The sequence below is a fragment of the Gossypium raimondii genome, chromosome 12 (genome assembly GCF_025698545.1).
Source record: "Gossypium raimondii isolate GPD5lz chromosome 12, ASM2569854v1, whole genome shotgun sequence".
Classification (NCBI taxonomy): domain Eukaryota; kingdom Viridiplantae; phylum Streptophyta; class Magnoliopsida; order Malvales; family Malvaceae; genus Gossypium; species Gossypium raimondii.
The window spans coordinates 49,462,167-49,486,978 of NC_068576.1; the positions used below are offsets into that span (position 1 = coordinate 49,462,167).

General features: G+C 32.9%; 2 protein-coding genes across 3 annotated transcripts; one reads left to right on the forward strand and one right to left on the reverse strand.

Annotated features, from left to right (window-relative positions):
• Position 1: 1 nt before the first annotated feature.
• On the reverse strand, positions 2–2,179 carry LOC105764759 (protein-L-isoaspartate O-methyltransferase 1). Of its 2 annotated transcripts, none has more exons than XM_052625381.1 (4): positions 1,864–2,179; positions 1,238–1,406; positions 717–881; positions 2–490 (listed from the first exon to the last, which is right to left on the reverse strand). In XM_052625381.1, exons 1-4 carry the CDS (start codon positions 2,062–2,064, stop codon positions 243–245), a joined length of 783 nt encoding a protein of 260 aa, XP_052481341.1. In that variant the 5' UTR covers positions 2,065–2,179; the 3' UTR covers positions 2–242. The 2 variants fall into 2 exon arrangements, with proteins under 2 accessions (XP_052481341.1, XP_012438964.1); XM_012583510.2 differs by having other exon boundaries at positions 1,136–1,406; positions 1,864–2,176.
• A 20,271-nt stretch (positions 2,180–22,450) lies between these two features.
• On the forward strand, positions 22,451–24,616 carry LOC105764761 (leucine-rich repeat receptor-like serine/threonine/tyrosine-protein kinase SOBIR1). Its single transcript, XM_012583511.2, has one exon. The coding sequence runs from the start codon at positions 22,523–22,525 to the stop codon at positions 24,446–24,448; it is 1,926 nt and encodes a 641-aa protein (XP_012438965.1). The 5' UTR covers positions 22,451–22,522; the 3' UTR covers positions 24,449–24,616.
• Positions 24,617–24,812: the final 196 nt, after the last annotated feature.

Here is a 24,812-nt window from a genome sequence, read left to right on the forward strand (position 1 = left end):
GTTTTAGATAATATCGGCAGATGTTATTAAAATATTTATATCCGAATAAAAGAAAACATAAGAAGTGAAACAGTAAACATACTCATATCCCATAATGGGGATATATTCCTAGCATTATGGAAAATGAACCATTAAACTAGTAGCATTATGGAAAATGAACCATTAAACTACTAGCATTCTGCAGCACAATGGATAAAGTTTCAAACAAGCTTTAAGCCAATTGATGCATTTTCCGAATTCAATTAACTCTGCAACTGAGCATCACGACTCGTCAAAGGAACATACCGGACAGAACTCTCGCTTCGGATGCTAATCGAGCCATCCGGATTTTTGTCAACTACTTTCAAATCTTGGAATATATTTCCTACAGGAATCACCATCCTGCCACCGGGCTTTAATTGATCGAGGAGTGCCTGAGGCATTTCCGGTGCTGCTGCCCCGACATGTATAGCATCATAGGGTGCACATTCTGGCCAACCTTCCCTTCCATCTATATGTCAATGAAACATAATCAGTTCATAAGCATTCAATGAAACATGGAGTCACAAACAGATTTAGATGATCCAATTTGTAGCCATGACAAGGTATAAATGAATTCTTTATGAAAAGATCCAGTCTCGAACCAAGAGATGCAATACCTAGGTTGAGAATTCGAATTACAGTTTAGTTTAGAGCACAGTATGTTAAAATACTGCAAGTTCCTGATAAGTACATACCGCCGACATGCATCGAAAGAGAGCCTTTTTTCAACAATGGAGCCGCCGCAGATTTTTCAATATTGTTTATGGAAGAAGCAACCAGTTCGGGAATGTGTTCAACACCGATGGCTCGGCCCTGTGGTCCAACCATCATTGCAAAGCAAGCAGTCAAGTAGCCAGTTCCTACAGAACAAAGAAATTAGAGATGCTAAAGTTGATAGAGACTGCATACAATGACAGTAATAACTCTTTTCAATGATCCTCCCAAAAACCCCAACTCCCCCCATTTAATGCCCCTCTTTTTGCCTCAAAAGTCATAAACCACTCGTGAATGGATTGCTGATGGTTTTACAAAAAGAAATATTGCGTTTGTTACTCAGATTCAAAAGAAAAAAAATATATATATAGTGAAAAAAGTGTGGAGTTGCAAAAAGGACCTGAGCCAACATCTAAAGCATGCATGCCAGGCTGCAATTTTTCCTCCAATAATTGAAGGCAGGTAGCATGCATATGAGGTGCAGAAATGGTAGCATTGTAACCTATTTCCTGCGGACAGTCAGCATAAGCTGGGGTCCTATCTGGTACAAATAACGCCCTATCGATAGTCTCCATTACTCGAGCAACTTTCTCGGATGAAATCACCCCATACTGCTGCAAATGCTCCACCATTTTCTTGTTAGTGTTCATCCCACTTCGACCCCACAAGTGCTACAAATTATCAAGACAAGGGTTAAGCACTGAATCTCACTCATTTGAATTGAACAAAAGAACAGCCCAACTCAATGAACAACTTCTCCTCTACTTTTACCACCGAATCAAAAGCTGTGTCATTCATGAGTATCATGGGTATACAAGTCCATTAAAGGTTGCAGTCAACAATTCCAACAACACCACTCAAATGTGCCTTCCACATATGAGCATAGCTCTTTAGACTCTTTAACCAGGTTCTGTTTACAATTCATTGATAATCATTGCTTATATAATTCTCAAAACTGTCCCTTCAATTCATAGCTTTCAAACACCAAAAACAAACTATATTATTGTAAAACTCAATAAAAAACTCTTTACCAAGGTCATCATTTCTGGAAAAACCCACTTCCAACATGATCACATTAAATAACCCAGAAAGCAAAAATGATAAAGCCAGAGAGGGAGAGAGGGATACCTCCGTGGTGAAGAAGAGAGAGTTATAAGTGAGAAGAAGATTAAAGTTAGGGAGCTTAAGATTGTTAAATGAAGAAGAGAATAAGGGAGGAGAGCGTGGTCGAAAACGGAGATGGTGATTAGTGGTGTGTAAGAGATGCTTTAATGGTGACACGCAATAGCGGCATCCATATGCCTTCATTGTGGATGATAGATTCATCATTTTTTAAAATTCTTTATACAGTTTCTCGGCCTTTCCATCTCAACATATATTTTCAGTGCTAATCCTCATTCACACTTGTAGGGCTCTGCTCTCTCGGTGAAGCCCCAGTCAACTTCAATTTCTCTACGCTATTTTTCTGATCTGATAGATGTTTCTCGTGATGCTAAGCGGCTTTCAATTCGATATTTTCATTTCCTTCATTAGTTGGGCCATCGCCCCATTCATTTGGGACCGAATCCTGTTGGCCCCAAGAATACTGAAAACTTTTTAGGCCTAATTTCTTTTTTGAAAAAAAAAATTGCTAAAATTATTCTTAAGGTTAATAAATATATTGTTTATAATAATTTATAATTTTATTTCTATTTGTAATCAATTAAAATAAAAATATTATAATATATGATAATTTTAAAACGGACTATCATTTAGTATTTTGTTACTAGAAAAAAAATTCCACAAGTAAGGTTAAGATGATTTCTCGTGTCCCTTAGAGTGTGTTTGGGTGAAGAATTTGTAAGAGGGATTTCATTTTTACTACCCGAAATGGATGGAAAAGTTATTGCTTGTTAAATTTGGGGTGATTTGACAAACAATGCAAGTTTAAAGGTTAAAAGAGACAAAAAATAAATAAATTGAGGGCTAAAATGAGTTTTTTTTTTGTAAAGTTGAAGGACCAAATAAGTCATTATGCCAAGAAAAAAATTGGTGAGTATCAAAATCACATATATGAAAATTACCACGTTTTTATTTTAAATTTTGGTAAATGAAAATTTTAATAAAAGGTTAAACATATTATTAATTTTTTATTTATCAAAATTAGAAAATGATCATTTTCATATATTTGATTTTGATACTCACTCAATTTTTTATTTTGAATATTTACTAATTTTTATTTATAAAAAATTGAACGATGAGATAAAATAAGGAAAAAAGTGGCATTTAGAGATTTGATTTTCCAAAGTAAGTCACATTCTGCCATGTTTGATTTAGATATAATTACGTCAATTTCACCCCAAATCGCCAGTCAACATGACAATTTGGGAATCCTCAATACAAATCCATATTATTCAGGTAAATAAAATTTTGTATGTTATTTAGGTAAATATATTTTTTCCATATTATTCCATAAAAAGTCGACCTAGACATTAGTCTAATGGATACTTTCTTTCTCTCTCTAGAAGAGCCTTTCTATCTATCTACCTTTACCCCTTGGATTCTTTTCCACTTCCCAAAATTATTGTCTACCTAATTGTCGCATGACTCAACTTCATAATCGCCTACGCTTTGTTTTCCCCCTTAATCATTACTTAGACGATTTATTTTACCATTCATGCTTTTTCTTTTTCCTTATGATGCCCTAATATATGTCATTTGGATTGGGCATCACCCCTCGTTTCTTTAAATCTATCACAATCCTAAACATGAGCCTTCATCATTTTAAGTGGCAAAAATATCCAAATATGTTTCCTCCATCAATATTTCTCCTTCTAACTATGCATGCAACACTTCCCTTGCCCCATTCTCTTTACATTCGTTCTCGCTTCGTCATAAACCCAAATCTATCTTTTTTACTCCTTTAAACCCACATGAGATTGAAATTGGTATTAGAGCATAAAGTTAAATATTTCTTCTAATGAGGATAACAATATGCAGTACTTTATTCAGGTAAAGTTCATCCACTAAATAATTGTGTAACACCCCTTACCCGAGACCGTCGCTGGAATCGAGTACGAGATGTCATCCAATTTAACTTACCAATTCGGAGCATAAAAATTTGCTTTTAAAATTAAATTCATTGTTCACAACAAAACTATCCACCTGCGTGACTGTCACTAATTTAATTATAACTCGAGTTACGAGACTCAAAATTTAAATCCGTAAATTTTCCCTGAAACTAGACTCATATTCCTACTTACCATAAAATTTTCAGAATTTTTGACTTGACCAATTAGTACAGTTTATTCATTAAAGTATACCCTGTTTCACAGCTCGACAGATCTGACCTCTTGCCACTAAAAATCAATTATCTCATTGTACAGAATTCATATAAGGTTACCGTTTATTTCTTTTGAAAATAAACTCACTAAGGAATCTATACATATAAATTATGACCTATAATTCTTTCTGTACAATTTATAATGATTTTCCAAAGTCAGAAAAGGAGACTTCAAAAACCATTCTGACCCTGTCTCACTAAAATTTAAATATCTCAAAATAAAGAATTCCTTTGCCTACACCGTTTCTTTCATATAAAATAGACTTGATAATATTTAATTATATATATAATTCACTCTCTAATTCCATTTCTACTATTTATGGTGATTTTTCACATTTATGTCACTGCTGCTGTCAAAGAAACTGCTTCTTTGTATTAGCTACCATTTACACATACATAATACCAAAACATAATCTTTACTAACCATTTCAATAGCTAATCTTAGCCATATCATATGAACATACTCAAAATGATTAAGACTCTATACATGCCATAGTTTAAACATTTTGAAAAGCACATAATACCGAGATGATTATGATAGTGTGATCGAGCTCAAGCGATCCCCAATTCGATCAAGTTCAAATCACTATAAAACAAAGGAAATGAGAAAATGTGTAAGCTACAAATAGCTTAGTAAGTTACATGTAAATAATAGGTACTCATTTAATAAATAACACTTTTAGCATATAACTAATCAAAACATTAGCAATTTCAATCACTTACACATGCACAATCTTACCAATTCACTTTCATATACATTTTCACACTTAACATTTATCACATATGCTCATTCTTTCAATTGTACCTGTATACACACTTCATTTCATATTCACTTTAACTCATTATTAATCCCGTTGAACACTCGGAATATACACAGATACGTAGAGATTTAGCACATAAGTGCAACACTGATATGTAGCCGAAGCTACCACTGTTATGTAGCCGAAGCTACCATTGAAATGTAGCCGAAGCTACCACTGTTATGTAGCCGAAGCTACCACTGAAACGTAGCCGAAGCTACCACTGATCAATAACATTGGAAATGTCCACGGGCCTGCTCACACAAGTTGTCAGGTGTCTGCAACACATGCTAGATCACCCAGCACCCAGGACTCACTGTAACACTGTAACACTGTAACACTAATCTCTAGTGACATGTCACTTGTATCCACTTCTATTCCTAAGTTCAACCGGGAATTTACACTTAACATTTTATCACTTGAATAATTCATGAACAATTTTCCTTCCACATTCAATATTGATTCACATATCAAATAAAATTCACAATTTATAAAATATATTACTATTATTTACACATAACTTACCTCGGATGCAAAACGACTATTTTTGTAATTTAGTCGATAACTTTCTCTTTTCCCCGATCACTTCCACTATTTCTTCTTTCTTGATCTATATTAACACAATTTAATACATTTTATCAACATTTCATTCAAATACAATTCATACACAACATTTTGGCAAATTTACATTTTTCCCCAAAACTTTTCAAAAATTCCACTTTTGTCCCTAAGCTCGTAAAAATAAAATTCACTAAATTCTTAAATTTCAAACTTCACTAAATCATATTTCATGCTCATAACAGCCCTCAATTTCACAAAATCACAACTTTATACGCACTTTACCATTTTTCACAATTTAGCCCTTTTTCAACATTTTCATCAAAATTCATCTAGTAAAACTTGTAATTAACACTTCAAACATTCATTATCTAACATCACTAATCAATTTACAATTATATCATGAATGGGTCAATTTTTAAACTTTAATTTCATTTAAATTAAATAGTAGAAATATGAAATTCAAGCATCAATAAGCATAAAAATACGAAAATAATTAAAAACGGGGCAAGAAATCACTTACAATTGAGCTTAGAAAAATCAAGAACCCTAGCTATGGTAACATGAAACTTTCGGCAGCAAGCTTCTGATTTTTAAGAAGATGGACACATTTTCTCTTTATTTTGTCTTTTTCTCAATTTGGACAAAAATGCCCTTGACCCATTACTTAGATATTTTTCTAGAATTACTCTTTTGTGTCCATATCACTAATTTATGGTCTAATTGCCACATAAACACTTCCAATTTCATGCAATAATTCAATTAAGTCATTTAATCACTAATTAGACACACTTTGCATTTTTCTCAATTTAGTCCTAAAAATTCAATTAGTCACTAAATCATTAAAATTTTCTATTCATATTTTCACACAATATTTCAATCAATCAGTAACTAATAAAAATTTATAAAATTAAACTATTTCCCTTCGGATTTGTGGTTACAAAACCACTATTCCGATTAGGCCCTATTTCGGGCTATCATAAATTGTAACACCTCTAACCCGTATCCGTCGCTGAATTAGGGTTACGATGCATTACCGAATATAACACAGTTCAAAACAGACATTTATTTGAATACAAACACTAAGCAAACTCGTGTATATATATATGGATCACATAATCAACCAAAATCGATTTATTTTATTTTATTTTGTCATAACACACATATCAATCATGCTTCAATAATTAACCAAATTATTTTCATCTAAATAATCACGTATTCAATTTAACAATGTGCAATAAAACATATTACAAGTACTTAATACATAAAGATGTCCAAACCACATGACTTAACATTAATGGCATTTATACACTTAAGACATATCTCGGCATATAACATTATATAGTATATATCAAACATAAATCAAAACATATATATCATAAATTGATTATCAATCATTTTACTTCAATACTTGTGCAAATTAACCAACCGAACCATTTTATACCATTTAATAATCAAATGTATATTCAAGCATAGTAATATTTTATCATAGCCGAACCTATATAGCCAATATACAATCTAATACATCATAAACCCATTGTTTACCATTCATTAATCAAGTATATAAACAACTTTGGTGCAACTCATAAGATCTAATATACATATATTATTTCATAATGAATAATCAAAATGAACTATCATTCCATCTATAATATAATTATCATACCAACTTGTCTTTATTCGACCAACTCATTACAATAGCCATTATGACATATGCATATATAAAATATATATATATATATATATATATATATATATATATAATTTCAATTAACATGTCATGACCAACATTTATGTATATCATCTATCATTTCCACACCAATTCTTAATACAAAGCATACATCTCCATCAATTCAACATCATACCACAACGAAACTTATCCAACAACCAATTTATAGCATAAACACCACTTCAAATTAAAGGTTAGATCATAATCAAATATACATCATGTTTCTTCATACTCTTTAGCCGATTTGTTTAGTAAAACTTACAAGCATACTTACTATGTTTTAAACTTACTAATATAAACTAATTCATAAATTATTCATGACGTAACCAATCAAGACATATAATCAAGATACCAATCATACTAATTATCAACTATACCAAATAGACTTAGACCATGGTCGAACCATTGAAACCAAACATATTGAACATTCAACTGAGAACATATAAAACCAAGCTTAAACATAATGATTAAGCCATTTTTAACCCAACCGAATTTAAGCATGGAAATTAGGCCATTTTCGCATGGCCATATATATACATGATCCAAAACTAACCAACATAAGCAAGCCTATACATGCTATAAGATCGAATTCAAAATTTAACAAAATACCAAAAAAAAGTCGATAGTGTAATAGACTTTGCTGACAATCCCCGAGCTCGAATCGATATACCAAAATCTATAAAACAAAGATAAACAAGAATACACACACACAGTAAGCTATTTAAACTTAGTAAGTCATAAGCAAAACAAATATAATAACGATTACATAATACATTATGTTAACCAGGTCGAATGTGCATAATATCAAATACTAGTTATCATTTACAACTAGGTCACATTATAACCTCCTATACATATACCACAAGGCCGAATATAATCAATCAAATACACATATATATTTATTCAATTTTATTACCACAAACATATAAATAAACCGAAACACATGTATGTTCAAATATGTTAACCCAAAATTAATATTCACATAACTTAATATCATTTCCAGTAATCTACTTACCTTATTTCATATGAACAATTAACTAACACATACCTGAATTTTTTTATTCAATTTCCCATTCGATATTTGTTTCACATTGCCCGTTGAACTGTTTAGAATTAAAAATGATACGTAGATAATCGAAAAGTCCGTACAATGCCAACATCCCAGACGTGGTCTTACATGTAATCACATATCGATGCCACTGTCCTAGACAGGGTCTTAAACGAATCACAAGTCGATGCCAACGTCCTAGACGTGGTCTTACACGAAAACACATATCGGAATCCTAAGTCATGACAAATATATCCTAATTATTCCTAAGGTTCGTACGGGGCTTTCGAACATTGAATCTCGATCGAATCAAACACGAAATAAAACTTCCTGCTTAATACACATTCTACCAATACACATATAATCCACAAAATTCAATTCAACCAATAACATTCATATATTTGCAAATTTAACATCATTTATATGCTTTTAGACTTACCTCGGATGTCGACGGACTGTATAATCGACTATTCGACTACTTTCAACTTCCCCCGATCTATTTCCGTTTTCTTCCGTTCTTGATCTAAATAAATTCAAATTTAACTAACTTAAACACACATTCATTCAATTTAATCCAAAAAACACATAAATGGGCAAATTACCATTTTACCCCAAACATTTCACATTTTTTACAATTTAGTCCCTATTGCATAAAACACAAAATACACAAAATTTGCATATACCATAGCTAGGCTGAATCTTTCTATAGTCCATCTAAGTCCACACATTTTATTTATTTCACAATTTAGTCTCTAAAAATATTATTTTTGCAATTTAGCCCTAATTACTCAATTTTATCAAAAATTTCAATACAAAACATATTAATCTAAAAAATATCTTTCATTATTCATTATCAAACATCACAAAACACAATTATTCATCAATGGCATAGCTCAAAATATTCATCAAAATCAAAAATTCAAGCATGGGTCGGATAGTATTCGAAGCAACGATCTCAAAAACATAAAAATCATCAAAAATTGAACAAAATCCATACCTTAATCAAAACTTGGAAGTGCTGAATGAAACAAAGCTTTAAAGCCTTTTATTTTCTTTCAAATTCGGCCAAAAGATGAAGAACATGGCTTTTAATTTTTTATATTAAACATATATTAACCTTATTATTAATTTACTATATTAACATTTACTAATATATATATATATAACATATATAATAAGGTTACATTAGTCCTTTGCCACCCACTAACTTACTTAGTGGGCTAATTACATCATAAAACCTCTAAATTATAAAGACAACAACAATTAGGCACTTTCATATTTAACCATTAAATTTTCATTTTGCGCGATTAAGCCCTTTTCTCAAATTAAGCACACAAACAATAAAATAAATTCACGAAACTTTCACACATGTAAATTCACACATAATTAACACAGAAAATAATATTAAAATATTTTTAACACTCGGATTTGTGGTCCCGAAACCACTGTTCAGATTAGGGTCAAAATCGGGCTGTAACAATAATGCTTTGGTACGAAGAGATCCAATTTTGCCTTCAGCAAACGTGAATTGGAAGACAACAAAGCCCATTGGAACATTTTCCTCATTGGAAATATTCATGACTACAATCAATTTTTCTTCTAATCCTTTAAAGACTATTAAAAAAAATTGAAATCTCTAAGGTCATGTAACAATCTCCTCAAACGACAATGTGTTTGTTTCATTCGCTTTGACTATATGGTCTAATCCAATGTTCATCCATTAAGAGGGCCCTTGATTGTTGATGGGATAGATTCTCAACACATACCTCAACTTTGATCTTTTCACATCGCTTCCTATCTATATCCAAATTTAAGGCTTATCGGTGGAATATCTCAAGTCTTCAATTGCACCTAATTAGGGTAAGTTGCAAGTGACATACTTCAAGTGGGTGACAATGTTAGTCACCCATGCAACATCCACTTCCTAAGGGTCTGTGTTGATAAAATCTTTAGAGGTCTCTTATCGTAGGTTGCACTATCCAACTGGAGGGTGGCACCAAGAAGTAGATTGACTTCCGCTATGAACGCATCTGCAAAATCTACATTCGATGTGGAAAAATAGGAAACTTTAGGAATAGTTACCCTCATGACAACTTAGAAATTGAAAACATGATAAATGCTCAAATTCAACATTCAATCTACATTCAGCATGTACCTATAGTTCCAGATTGTTTTTATTCCATGCGCATGTATAGGTTGTAACACCTCTAACCCGTATCGATCGCCAGAATAAGGTTATAGAGCATTACCGGAGTTTACAAATTAATTTACAGACATTTCATTTCATCAAGCATCCATATTTATAACCAATCAAAATCAAAACATTAATGAGCTAAAGTTGGCCAATTTAACTTATACATGCCATTATAACCAGAATTAACTCATCCAAAATTACCGATAGAACCAATGGATAGCGTGATATATCTTCAACAAGCTTCCAACCTAATCGAGCTTCCGATAATCATTTCAATGCATCTAATAATTATACATATTACCAATAATAATTCAATTCCAATAATAAAACACATATTTATATAATATTCATCACCAAATAACATTCACTTTAATTAAAATTATACAGAATATAGTTCATACGAACTTACTAGGCTAAATTACATAAATACCATAATTTAGGGATATTTTGGTAATTTTTTTTCCATGAATTTCCACCAAATCTTGATCTAAATTAGTATTTCATTCACTTTATTAATTTTAAATAATAAAAAATTCATTTCATGCAATTTGGTCACTTTTTGATATTTTTACAAAATTACCCTTAAAATTTTTACTTTTATTCAATTCAGTCCCTGAACCTAAAACATGCAAATTAGCCATTTTTAATGAAAACTCATGCTATTTGATTAATCATATATTTTCCTCCTACCCCTCTCCATTCCACATCCTTAGTATATACATAATACCACTATTTACTTGTTTACTCATAACAAGCTGTTCGCTTGAGTCATGGTCACTAAATCAATTATATCTTAAGCTACAGAACTTAGAATTGAAATCCATTAATTTTATTTGAAACAAGACTCACATATATTCTTACCATAAAATTTTCAGAATTTTTGGTTTGGCCAATAAGTACAGTTTATTCTTTAAATTCATCCATGTTCTATTGTCTTATAGTTTCGACTCTTCTTCACTAAAAATTAATTATCTCCTCGTACGGGATTCGGATGATGTCACCATTTGTTTCTATTGAAAATAGACTCATTAAGAATTTAAACATATAAATTTAAGCCCCTAATTATTTTTATCCAATTTTTTATGATTTTCCAAAGTCAGAACAGGGGAACCCAAAATCATTCTGACCTTATCTCAAAAAAATTATTATATCTCATGATTTGCAATTCCATTGCTTACACCGTTTCTTCTATGAGAAACTAGACTCAATAAGATTTAATTTCACATTTTATTCATCTTCTAATTCGATTCCAAAAATTTTTGGTGATTTTTCAAAGTCAGACTATTGTTGCTATCCAAAACTATTTTACTGTAAAATTTTGATAATCAAATTTATAACACCCTCCTTTCCTTTCTCTACAATATTTCCCATCACTTCCTCCTATTTCCTTCACTAACATATCAAGACATATAATCTTATATAATAAACTCTATTTTAACATCAATTTCATACTTATTCAATAATATCAAACTAAAAATATATATTGAAATCTTGATGTTCATACTTGTCCTATTGATTTCAATCTTTAACTTGATTTTGTAACTAATTCCCTAACACTTAACATTCCATTTAAACTTCCTAACACAATACTTTTATTCACACATAAAATTTTTACACTTTACAGTTTAGTCCTTATTGTAATTTGAAATTTTCCACACATTCACTTTTTATATCATCACACTTCATTTGTATTCTCTTTTAAACATTCAAATTCACATAACTTATTTTGTTTACTTTACAATTTATTCTCTTTTCTACTACTTCAATATACCATTTTAATTTTCATACATAATATTAGCACATTCACAATTAATTCAACTAATTAAGCATACTCTATACTTGATTAAAATTAACTAAAGTAAATTTCTTGAAGTACTTACCTTGTCTCTTTAATTTCCTCACTTTTTCTACCATTTTCTTCACTTTCACTTCCAATTTCTTTCTTCCAAGATGATATTTTAACTCTCTAATGTCTCTACTTCACTTCTTCTTTTGGGTGGTTATGAAAATTTCCAAAGAATTTGAAAGAAAATGTTAAATTTCATAGTAAAGGACCAAATTGTAAATAAAGCAAAACTTTCTTTCTTTCTCTCTTCTTCTCACGTTGGTGCATGAGAAAAATGGTGGGATGATGATTCTTCATCTTCCTTTTCTTATATATATACTAAATAAAATACTAATAAAATATCATTTAAAAATCAAATTAAAATTTTAATAAACTAATATTTATTTAATCTAAAATATCTCCAACACCATCATTATCTTCTAGATTTCTCTCTTCTAATTGACCATTTTGCCCTTCATAATCTTTAAAAATTTCATCCTTGAGTCATCACTTAATTTGATAAAATTACAATTTAATCCATCAAAATTGTTCACTTTTTCAATTTGGTCCTAATTCATCCATTTTCCTTAGTTTCTAGATTATTCCACCCTTAAAATATTTGCACTATTGGTCTTTCAACTTTTTCATATTTACACTTTACCCCCTCAAATTTTGAGTATTTACTCTTGATCAACAAAACTTTTCTCACTTTTGCGATTTAATCCTTTCTTGAATTAATATATCATAATGTACTTCCCAATGTTGCCATAACTCAAAATTTCCTTTTTTGTCACTTTATTTCTTTATTTTACTATATTAAGGATACCTACTTTCTTACTGTAGTAATTTTCGGGATATTACATAGGTGGATTTTAAAGTTTCGGGAAGTGATTCGACATTCAATCTGCAGCCCTCGACTTAGCAAAGTTTGTATAGTCTCCCTATGTTTTTTTATAAATGGCATGGACCTAGCTTTTGAATTGGTTTTTGTAATGTATATGATCTCTTGGAATATTGAATTGTAACACCCCCAAACCCCAAACCGTCGTCGGAACAGGGTTACGAGGCATTACCAGACATATCAAACAATTTACAAATAATTCTTAAATAAATAACCAACATATTAAAATAAATCATGAATTCATATAAATTGTACTAATTGACTTCATTAATTTTTTTTTATAAATTTCGGCAGCATTTTTGCTTATTTTTACATAAAACCCCTACAAATTTTAAATCGCAACCAAACCAATCCCAGTAATTCAACCAATACATTTATACACTTAAATTATACTTGACATATTGACATAACAACTTAATTAATGAAAATCCTATTATCATTTCTAATTAATTCATAAAACTAATCAAGCCATTTCAATTCGATACCAATGCTATAAATAAATTCTACCATTTTACTAATATAATCATCAAAACATCAAATATTTTTTTTTACAACAAAATTATATAACATACCAAAATACCCATTATAATTCTTATGTACATGCCACTTTCAATTAAAGGAAGAAAACATCACCAAAATCTTTATGCTAGAGTCGGGATTGTCCTGGATGCTGAACCGAAACTCTGACCCCTTTTCAACCTGCGCACGGAAACAACCGTACGCTGAGTATTTTATACTCAATGGTATTACCATAATTCAAATTATAATAGCAATAAAGAATTATAATTACCAAGCATGTAACTATCCGATTTTTTTTTAAATATCAATTAATTCATAAACTTTCATTATTTAACAATAACAATACAATTTTTAGCTATTCTTCAATCTCAATCACATATCACATGTAGCAATTTCAATCACTACATAAACATTAAATTCATGCCTTTCATTTTCAATCTCAATTTCAATTCACAATTTTAAAATTTAAAATTTCTCATATTTAATACCACAATCGATCAAATTCATTTGGTTTCCTCATTTCAATTATTCACCCTATTAACAATATGGACTTTGACGGATACACGGATTCCAACCCAAACACACCAGTACGACACATTGTGCCTAAAATGGTACATAGTACCTGATCAGTATACGACACATAAGTGCCTGAAACGACACACGAGGTGTCTGATACGACACATAAAGTGCTTGATGTATGACACATAAAGTGCTTGATCGGCAAGGCTGATAAATCCTGTACTCTTCCAAATCTTATGGCATGCCAATTATATCCGACTCAGTCCGACTAGTTAATAGGGTATTTCAATTTCACAATCCAATTTTCAAGAATTCATTTTCAATATCAATTATACTTTTTCATCCACTAATCAAAACACAATTCAATACCAACACATACTTTTCAAATTCACATTTCAATTCAAATTCACTTTTTCATTTTCAATCACAATTCAATTCAAATTTACTTTTTCATTTTCAAGTCAATATTCATTTCAATTCCACACATATATCCATTATTCAATTGAATTTCTTTCAACTTAATAATAATACTTACCTTATATTTCACTTACCTTATTATTTACTTACCATACACATAATTTAAATTTAACTTTAAAATAATAAATAATTTGAATTATAGTAATACAAACCGTGATTTTCTCGAGTTTACTCCTCGATAATCTTCTCTTTTCCTTTCTGTGCCGATGCTTCTGGTTCTTTGCTAGCTACGAAAATAATAATAATTTACACTATTAATTTCAGCACTAATTATGATAAATAATTGAATTTCTATTCAATTTCTTCCTTATTCTCAATTTAATCCTAACTAAGTTCACTTACTTTCCTAATTCAATTCACACTCTATTTCTATTCAAATTTCATCCAAACTCAAATGTAACTATTAAAATTTCAGCATATTTTCCTAATTTCGAATTTGCCTCAATTTAGTCCCTAAAACATAAAACTTATAGTTTCTTTTACAATTTAATCCCTTCATCAATTCTAACTTAAAATTCATTCAATTAAATCCCTAATTCAACAATTTATTCAACATGAACCATGCTTAAAAACCTATGAACTTACAAAATATCAGCTTAATTCCATCAAAACTTTGTTTTAAAGCTTCTAAATCATCAAAACTAAATAAAAGGGCTTAATTGACTTACCAATCAAAGCTTTAAACCTTAAACATTTAGTTTTTCCTTTTTCTTTTCTTTCTTTCTTTTTCCTGCCCTGTTTCGAATGCCTCTGTTCTTTCTTTCTTTTTGTTTCTTTCTTTTGTTTTCTTTTATTTGTTCTCTAATTTAATTACTTTAATATAATAATAATTAAAACAAATATCTATTTAGTAATTAAATATAAGTATTACAAATGTATGTATTTTATTAATACACTTGTATAAAATTATCACAATACATTTGTCTTTATTTAATTTATTTCTTAATATAATATTTATAGTATAACTAATTTAATAATATACTTTATAATTAATTTATATATTTATATAAATAAATAATATAAAATCTAAGATTTTTACAATCTTATGCCGCCTCAAACTCCAAATGTGACTTAATTACCCATTTGGTCCCTATAATTTTCCTTTAATTTATTTTAATCTATAATTAAACTTTCACTTCTATTGTAATTTAATCCTTTTTACTAATTACTCTTAATTAAGCTAAATTCACCTATCTAAAACCTAATTAAACACACAACTAGTCTAGTAAATATTTCTAATAATTATTTTTGAACTCAATTTACTAAGACGGAGGCCCGATATTATACTTTTTCGATGCTCGTGAATTTTTTGGGTCATTACATTTCTCCCCCCTTAATAAATTTCGTCCTCAAAATTTACCTAAGAAGAGATGAAGATGTTGTGCTCTCATTGTCTCTTCCGGTTCCCAAGTCGCTTCTTCCACACTATGACTTCTCCATAAAACTTTGACTAAAGGAACCCGTTTATTTCTTAATTCTTTTACTTCTCGTGCTAATATCTGAATCAACTCTTCTTCATAAGTTAAATCAGATCGAATTTCAATGTCTTTAGTGGGAATGACATGAGAAGGATCCGATCTATATCTCCGAAGCATCGAAACATGAAAAACATCATGAATTTTCTATAATTCTGGAGGTAAGGCTAATCGATAAGCAACAAGCCCAATTCTTTCCACAATTTCATACGGCCCAACAAAACGAGGACTTGATTTTCCTTTCCGACCAAATCTCAAAATTTTCTTCCACGGCGATACTTTGAGGAATACTTAATCACCAATGGAATATTCAATATCTCATCGTTTCAAATCTGCATAAGGTTTCTGTTTGTCGAATGCGGCTTTCAGTCTATCTTTAATCTTTTTAACTGTGTCCTCTGTCTCTTGAATCAATTCCGGTCCAATCACTTTTCTTTCTTTTAATTCTGTCCAACATACTGGTGATCGACACCTTCAACCGTATAAAGCCTCATACGGAGCCATTTGAATACTAGATTGAAAAATATTATTATAAACAAACTTGGCCAATGGTAAATAACATTCCCAACCTGATTCAAAATCAATGACACAAGCTCGAAGCATATCTTCTAATATCTGAATTACCCGTTCGGATTGTCCGTCAGTTTGTAGAGGAAATACAGTACTAAAATTAAGTCGAGTTCCCAACGACTCATGTAAATGCTTCCAAAATCTCGATGTAAACCGAGGGTCCCGATCTAAAATTATCGATACAGGAATGCCAGTAATCTAACAATTTTCCGAATATAAACCTCGGCAAGCTTTTGTAGTGACCAGTCGATTCTAATTGTTATAAAATGAGCTAACTTTGTGAGTCGATCAAAAATTACCCATATGGCATTCTTTTTACTTATCGACAATGGCAATCCCATAACAAAATCCATGGTAATGCAATCACATTTCCACTCGGGAATAGTAATGGGCTGTAACAAACTTGTCGGTACCTGATGTTCTGCTTTTACTTGTTGACAAGTTAGGCATTCACCAACATACTCGACTATATCTTTCTTCATCCTTGGCCACCAATACATCTCTCGTAGATCAAGATACATTTTTGTTCGATCAAAATGCAAAGCAAAAGTACTATCATGCGCTTCTCGAAGAATTAGCTCCTTAATCTCAGAAGTAGCTGGGATACAAATACGGTTCCAGAATCTGAAACAATCATAATCATCAAAACTAAAATTTTCCACCGTACCATGTTGTACCATTTTTCTTTTCTTCATCAACTTTTCATCTTCTAGCTGTGCTACTCTGATTTGATCAAACATTATCGGCTTGACTCTTAACTCAGTTAACAAACTTCCATCATCATTAATACTAAGCCGAGCAAACATTACCCGTAATTCAACCGCTGCTTTTCTTCTCAATGCATCTGCTACCACATTTGCCTTTACTGGATGATAATCTATAACACAATCATAATCTTTCAGAAGTTCTATCCATTGTATCTGTCTCAGATTCAACTCCTTTTATGACAGAAGATATTTGAAACTTTTATTATCAGTGTAAATATAACATTTCTCACCATACAAGTAATGCCTTCAAATCTTCAATGCAAAAATTACAGCTGCTAGCTCCAAATCATGAGTCGGATAGTTATGTTCATGTGGTTTCAACTGTCGAGATGCATAAGCTATTACCTTTCCATCCTGCATTAATACACAACCCAAACCATTCAAAGAAGCATCACTGTACACTATGAAATATTTCCCCAACTCTGGTAATGTTAGAACTGGTGCCTCTGTCAAAATTTGTTTCAATGTCTCAAAACTCCTCTGACACTGATTATCCCAGATAAATAGAACATTCTTTTGTAGTAACTTGGTCATCGGTAAAGCTATGTTCGAAAATCCATTTACAAATCTTCTATAATACCTAGCTAAACCAAGAAAACTGTGTACCTCAGATACATTATTTGGTGCTTTCCACTGAACAATTGCTTCAACCTTCTTTGGGTCAACTCTAATCCCATCAGCAGATACGACATGTCCCAAGAATACTACCTCTAATAGCCAGAATTCACTTTTACTCAACTTCCCGTACAATTATTTTTCTCGCAAAATCTGTAACACAGTTCTGAGATGCTGATCATGCTCGAACTTTGACTTCGAATAAACTAATATATCATCAATGAAAACCACTACAAACTGATCTAAATACGGTTGAAAAATACGGTTCATCAAATCTATAAAAGCAGCTAGAGCATTAGTCAACCCGAACGGCATCACCAAAAACTCATAATGACCATATCGAGTATGAAAAGTAGTCTTTGGCACATCACTTTCCTTTACCTTTAGTTGATAATACCCGAACCTCAAATCAACCTTTGAAAATACTGATGCTCCATTCAACTGATCAAACAAATCATCTATACGAGGCAATGGATATCGATTATTGATCGTTACTTTGTTCAACTGTCGATAATTAATACATAATCTCATAGATCAATCTTTCTTCTTAACAAATAACATTGGAACTCCCCAAGGTGAAATGCTCGGTCTAATGAATCCACGATCTAGTAAGTCCTGTAACTGTACCTTTAACTCTTTTAATTTAGTGGGCGACATTCAGTAGGGAGGTATAGAGATCGGTGCTGTATCCGGATACACTTCTATAGCAAATTCAACCTCTCTGTCAGGTGGTAAGCCCGACAGTTCTTTAGGGAATACATCTGGAAACTCACATATGGTCCTGATCTGACTACACTAATTTGCAACTGAATCAGAATTAATAACATATGCCAAATATGTTGTACAGCCCTGCTGAAGTAATTTATTAACTTTTATCAATGAAGCAATACGCGCCGGTCCACTAGTACTAGTACTATTTACTTCAATTCGATCTCCATCATCTATCTGGATATTAAACCTCCTTTTGTACCAATCCAAAATCACCCCGTATTTGGATAACCAATCCATACCCAATATTATATTAAAATCACCGAAAGGCATAATCAACAAGTCAACAGGAAACATTTTATCACGTATCATCAACGGGCATCTCCGGCATACTCTATCTACAAACACAGTTTGTCCCAAAGGGCTAGACACTTCTATTAAAACTCTAGACGTTTCAAATTTTAACTTTCCCAACTCAACCAGTTTTGAATTAATATATAAATGTGACGACCCTGGATCAGTTAAAGCATAAACAGACTCAGAATGCAATAAAAATATACCTGTCACAACATCGTGGGCATCACCTTCTTCTCTTGTCCGAACTACATAGGCTCTGGCCGGTGCTCTTGCCTCTGACTACTGTGAAACTATGTCACTACTTCTCCGAACACCTCCACCTCTGGATACAGAACCACCTCTGTCAGAACCTCTACCTCGAGCAGTAGATACTGATCTTTGTGATGCGTCGGAAGTATTATTTTTATTTTTCGGACAGTCTTCAACAAAATGTTCTGTTGAACCGCAACGAAAGCAGCCTCTAGTCACTTTCCAACATTCACCTAAATGTTTCTTCCCGTAATATCCACATTCTAAAATTTTCGCGTCCCTGGGTGGAGCTCTTACACTACCAGTGGATACTGTTATCTGTTTCCCCTGACTTCTATCCCCTCGATCAGATCTGAAACTTGACCTCCAACCACCTCTAGATTCTCGAGATCTTTTCGGTAAAGGATTGGAAATAGTAATGTCAGCTCGTTTCCCAGTTAATCTAGCTATCTCAGGCTTTTTATCCAAACCCAACACCTGTTCTACCATATTCGCTCTCTATACTAAATCTACAAATTCTATAATTCAGTGTGACACCGGCTGTACCCTGATCTCATCTCTCAAACCCCGAAGAAACCTTTTACAACTATCAGCCTCTATCGGTATGAACTCGGAAGCATATCAGCTGAGTCTAGAAAATTCACGTTCATAATCTATAACTGACAGATTACCTTGTTTCAACATAAAAAATTCCTGCGTCTTATCTTCAATATACAGTTCCCCAACATATTTCTTTTGGAATTCTTTTTTGAAATAAGTCTCATGTCACATGTTCTGTAGGCAGATGTCGTATTACAGATTCCCACCACAAATATGCTTCTCCTTGCAGTAGAGAAACAACACAGATCAAGCTCTCTCGGGGCGTACATTCTAATTGCTGCAAAACTCGTTTAGTTGATTCCATCCAATTCTCTGCAGTGGATGGATCAATTCCCTTAAAACCCAAAAATTCAGTAGCACCGTATTTCTTTAATTCTTTAATTGGGGCTTGTCTAGTAGTAGGAGTATATGTCGTAGTAGGTACAGTTCCCGCTACTCGTTACAAAGCATTGGCTATAATTCTTAGTAAATGGGATTCATCTCTGTCTCTAACATTTTCCCGTTCTATATTAGGAGGTTGGTTACCTAATGGATTTACACTCGGTGTAGCTGATCTGTTTCATCTAATTCTCTATCTCTGATATACATTTCTTGATCTACATCTTCCACGTGTTCATTCGACATTTTAACTATAAAACAAAACAAATAATTATATCAGCTTCCAAAGATCCCGACTCAGTTTGAGTCGACAGTGGCATGTACATCTAGACTCAACTCCGAGCCCGATTTAGTTCAATAATTGGCTAAACTTGATAGCTCTGATACCACTAAATGTAACACCCTCTAACCCTAAACCGTCACTGAAATAGGGTTACGAGAAATTACCGGACATATAAAAAATTTACAAATAATTCTTAAATAAATAACCAACATATTAAAATAAATCATAAATTCATATAAATTTTACTAATTGACTTCATTTTTTTTTTATAAATTTCGGCAGCATTCTGCTTATTTTTACAGAAAACCCCCTGCAAATTTTAAATCGCAACCAAACCAATCCCAGTAATTCAACCAATACATTTATATACTTAAATTATACTTGACATATTGACATAACAACTTAGTTAATGAAAATCCTATTATCATTTCTAATTAATTCATAAAACTAATCAAGCCATTTCAATTCGATACCAATGCTATAAATAAATTTTACCATTTTACTAATATAATCATCAAACATCAAATAATTTTTTTTACAACAAAATTATATAACATGCCAAAATACCCATTATAATTCTTATGTACATGCCACTTTCACTTAAAGGAAGAAAACATCATCAAAATCTTTATGCCGGAGTCGGGATTGTCTCAATTTACTAAGACAGAGGCCCAATATTATACTTTTCTGATGCCCGTGAATTTTTTGGGTCATTACATGAATAGGTAAATGTCAATTGAAATTTATGTTTATGAAATGTTAAGTTGTCAAATGCATATATGATCTATAGTTTAAATGGTTCTAAGGTTGAAATTGTCTTGTGTATTATGGTCAGTTTTGAATGTTGAATGGTTATGTTGTTGAATTTGATGATGATACAATTATGGTAGTTTATTAGGTGGCTACCATGTGAGACTTTTGAAAAGTCACGTCGCGAAGTTGGACTCTTAACGTCATGACGAGGGGAAGGAAGTGAGTTACGCTACGACCTGGAACTCCCGAAGTCGCGACATTGGATTATCAAAAGAGTTTTCATAAGCTCGTATAAGACTCAAATATGAATGTATAATATACTTAATAGCATGTGTAAATAGTTAAAATTGAATTATAATTGATCGTAGTTGTTCCGACAACAAATGTGACATATCGTAACTTGGACCCAACAATTGTGTCGAATATGGTGCTTTACAGAAACATCAAATACTAGAATCAATTTGTTTAGTTTGAGGCATTAGGTTATTGCATAGGTTAATGGTTTGTATAGATTAGTATTGTGCATTTTATTTGCTTATTTGGATAAATAAAACCAAATAGAATATTAATAAATAGTTGATTTTGGTGAAATGGGTGGCTATGGTTGTGTAGCTGGAAAGATTTTAATAGCATTGAGGAGTGTCGACTTCAGCACAGCAGTGAAGAGAAAGAAGATCCAAGGGCTAAAAATAAAAGGAAGACTTAAAAGACTCATAGGGTTGACTTGACTGACTCAGCCAGAGTTGACTTGTATATTTCTTTGAAATTTCCCTGTAGTGTGTATTCATGGCATGGCGTGGGGTATACGATGGAGAAAAACAACCAGTTGCAGCGTCTGCTTTGGTTCCATACTTCACTTTAAACAATCCAATTTCTCTCTATCAATATTAACATATTATCACGCACGTTCAAAGAAATTACAAAAAACTGACCTAAATATTACATTTGGAAAAAAGAGAGCAAATGACAAAAGGCACTATGTGGCCATCAAATAACATATTAAAAGCAAAGGCCCAGTCAACACTAACCATGAATATTCCACACGGTTATGAGCTTATAAAACATATCAAAATATTAGTTCTATTTAATTATGAACTAATTAAATATCCAAAGCTTCCTTCACATCCCTCCGCCACAACAATGGCATTCTCTCCCGCCAAACGCCACCCCCACCTCCTCTTCTTCACTCTCCTCTCTCTCTTCCTCATCTCCCATGCAAGGCTAACTCTCCACCATTCAGACTTGAAAGCTCTTTCCACCATTGTTAAAAACCTTGGCATCAACGCTCAACCATTCCCTTCCACTAATCCTTGTACCGCGGCCGGAGTTTTCTGTGAGCGAAGGCTCACCCACAACGAAACTTACGTTCTTAAAATCACCAGGCTCGTGTTCAAATCCAAAGGGTTGGATGGGTTTCTGTCGCCTGAAATCGGGAAGCTTACTGAGCTCAAAGAGCTAACTGTTTCTCACAACAATATTGTTTATCAAATCCCCGCCCAAATCGTTGACTGTAAAAAACTTGAAGTTCTTGACCTCAAAAACAATATGTTTGATGGTGAGATACCATCGAATTTGTCTTCTTTGATCCGTCTTCGAGTTCTCGATCTGTCCTTCAATAAGTTTACCGGCGACTTGAGTTTCCTGAAGCATTTTCCCAACCTGGAAAGCCTTTCCCTTGCAAACAATCAATTTTCCGGGAAAATCCCACCATCTATACGTTCATTTCGAAACCTTCGATTCTTCGACTTCTCCGGGAACAGTTTCCTTGAAGGTTCAGCTCCATTGATGAGCAAAGCTGACGAAGCAGCAGTGTCCAGGTACCCCAAACGGTACGTTTTCGCCGAGACAAGGAACTCAACAAGCAATAATGGAGGTCCAGCTTCAGCTCCATCACCATACGGAAGCAGTGAAGCTCCCGCCCCCAGTCCAGTACCATCACCTAAACACAAACACAAAAAAAGTATCAGGAAACTAATGGGATGGATTTTGGGGTTCCTCGCTGGAGGGACAGCTGGCAGTTTATCTGGGTTTGTCTTCTCAGTGATGTTTAAGCTGGTGATTGAAACTGTTAGAGGAAGAGGCAGCGACTCAGGTCCATCCATATTCAGTCCATTGATAAAGAAAGCTGAAGATTTAGCATTTCTAGAGAAAGATGATGGGTTGGATTCACTAGAGATCATAGGCAAAGGAGGGTGTGGGGAAGTTTACAAGGCTGAATTGCCAGGAAGTGATGGCAAAATGATTGCTATTAAGAAGATTATTCAGCCTCCAAAAGATGCAACTGAATTGACTGATGAAGATAGCAAGCTTCTGAACAAGAAAATGCGCCAAATCCGATCGGAGATCACCACTGTCGGTCATATCCGCCATCGGAATCTTCTTTCTTTGTTGGCTCACGTTTCTCGACCCGACTGTCATTACCTTGTGTACGAGTACATGAAGAATGGAAGCTTACAAGATCTCTTGCAACAAGTTTCAGATGGTACAAGGGAGCTTGATTGGCCCGCTCGCCACAAGATCGCCGCCGGAATTGCGGCAGGGCTGGAATATCTTCACATGCATCATAGTCCCCGGATCATTCACAGAGATCTGAAACCTGGAAACATCCTTCTGGATGATGATATGGAAGCTAGAATTGCGGATTTCGGGCTTGCCAAAGCCATGCCTGATGCTAACACCCATGTAACCACTTCAAATGTGGCCGGAACAGTGGGATATATAGCACCGGAGTATCATCAAACACTCAAGTTCACTGATAAGTGCGATATCTATAGCTTCGGGGTTATACTGGGTGTTCTGGTGATGGGAAAGCTTCCATCCGATGAGTTCTTTCAATTCACTGATGAAATGAGCTTGGTGAAATGGATGAGAAACATCATGGTTTCGGACAACGCCATCCAAGCTATCGATCCTAAACTTCAGGGAAAAGGGCATGATGAACAGATTGTTTTGGTCCTGAAAATCGCCTACTTTTGTACTTTGGATGATCCAAAGGAGAGGCCTAGTAGCAAGGATGTGAGATGCATGTTGTCTCAAATCAAGAGCGAAGGTCAAACCAATAATTAATGTCAGATCATGATGATGCAAGAAGATCAAGAATATTTGAATAATTTTTAGTTTATGTAACGTGTTTTCTCTTTCCAGCATATGATCCTTATGCTTTGTAACTGTAATTGTAATGCTTGTAAGAAATATAATCTATCTGGCTTTTGGGTTGTGCACCTAAATTAGAAATCTTATGGGTCAAATTTACATATTTGTAGTTGTAAAGAGAACAACTCGAAAACATTGAATCAGAACACATGGGTCGCCAATGGGGGAGCAATACCATCGTGAAACATGTTCTTCTTCGGTGCAAAAGCGGCCGTAACTTGAAAATAATGGTGCTAAACCCCGGAACCTTTCCAGGAATACGACAAATATTAAATCA

Bases quoted from the DNA above. Each gene is read 5' to 3' on its own strand.
- LOC105764761 (XM_012583511.2), top strand. From the start codon at position 22,523: ATGGCATTCTCTCCCGCCAAACGCCACCCCCACCTCCTCTTCTTCACT.
- LOC105764759 (XM_012583510.2), bottom strand. From the start codon at position 2,064: ATGATGAATCTATCATCCACAATGAAGGCATATGGATGCCGCTATTGC. The intron at 882-1,135 runs GTCCTTTTTGCA...TTTGTTCTGTAG, and splicing joins TGCTTTAGATGTTGGCTCAG to GAACTGGCTACTTGACTGCT. The intron at 491-716 runs GTATGTACTTAT...ATTGACATATAG, and splicing joins TCTTTCGATGCATGTCGGCG to ATGGAAGGGAAGGTTGGCCA.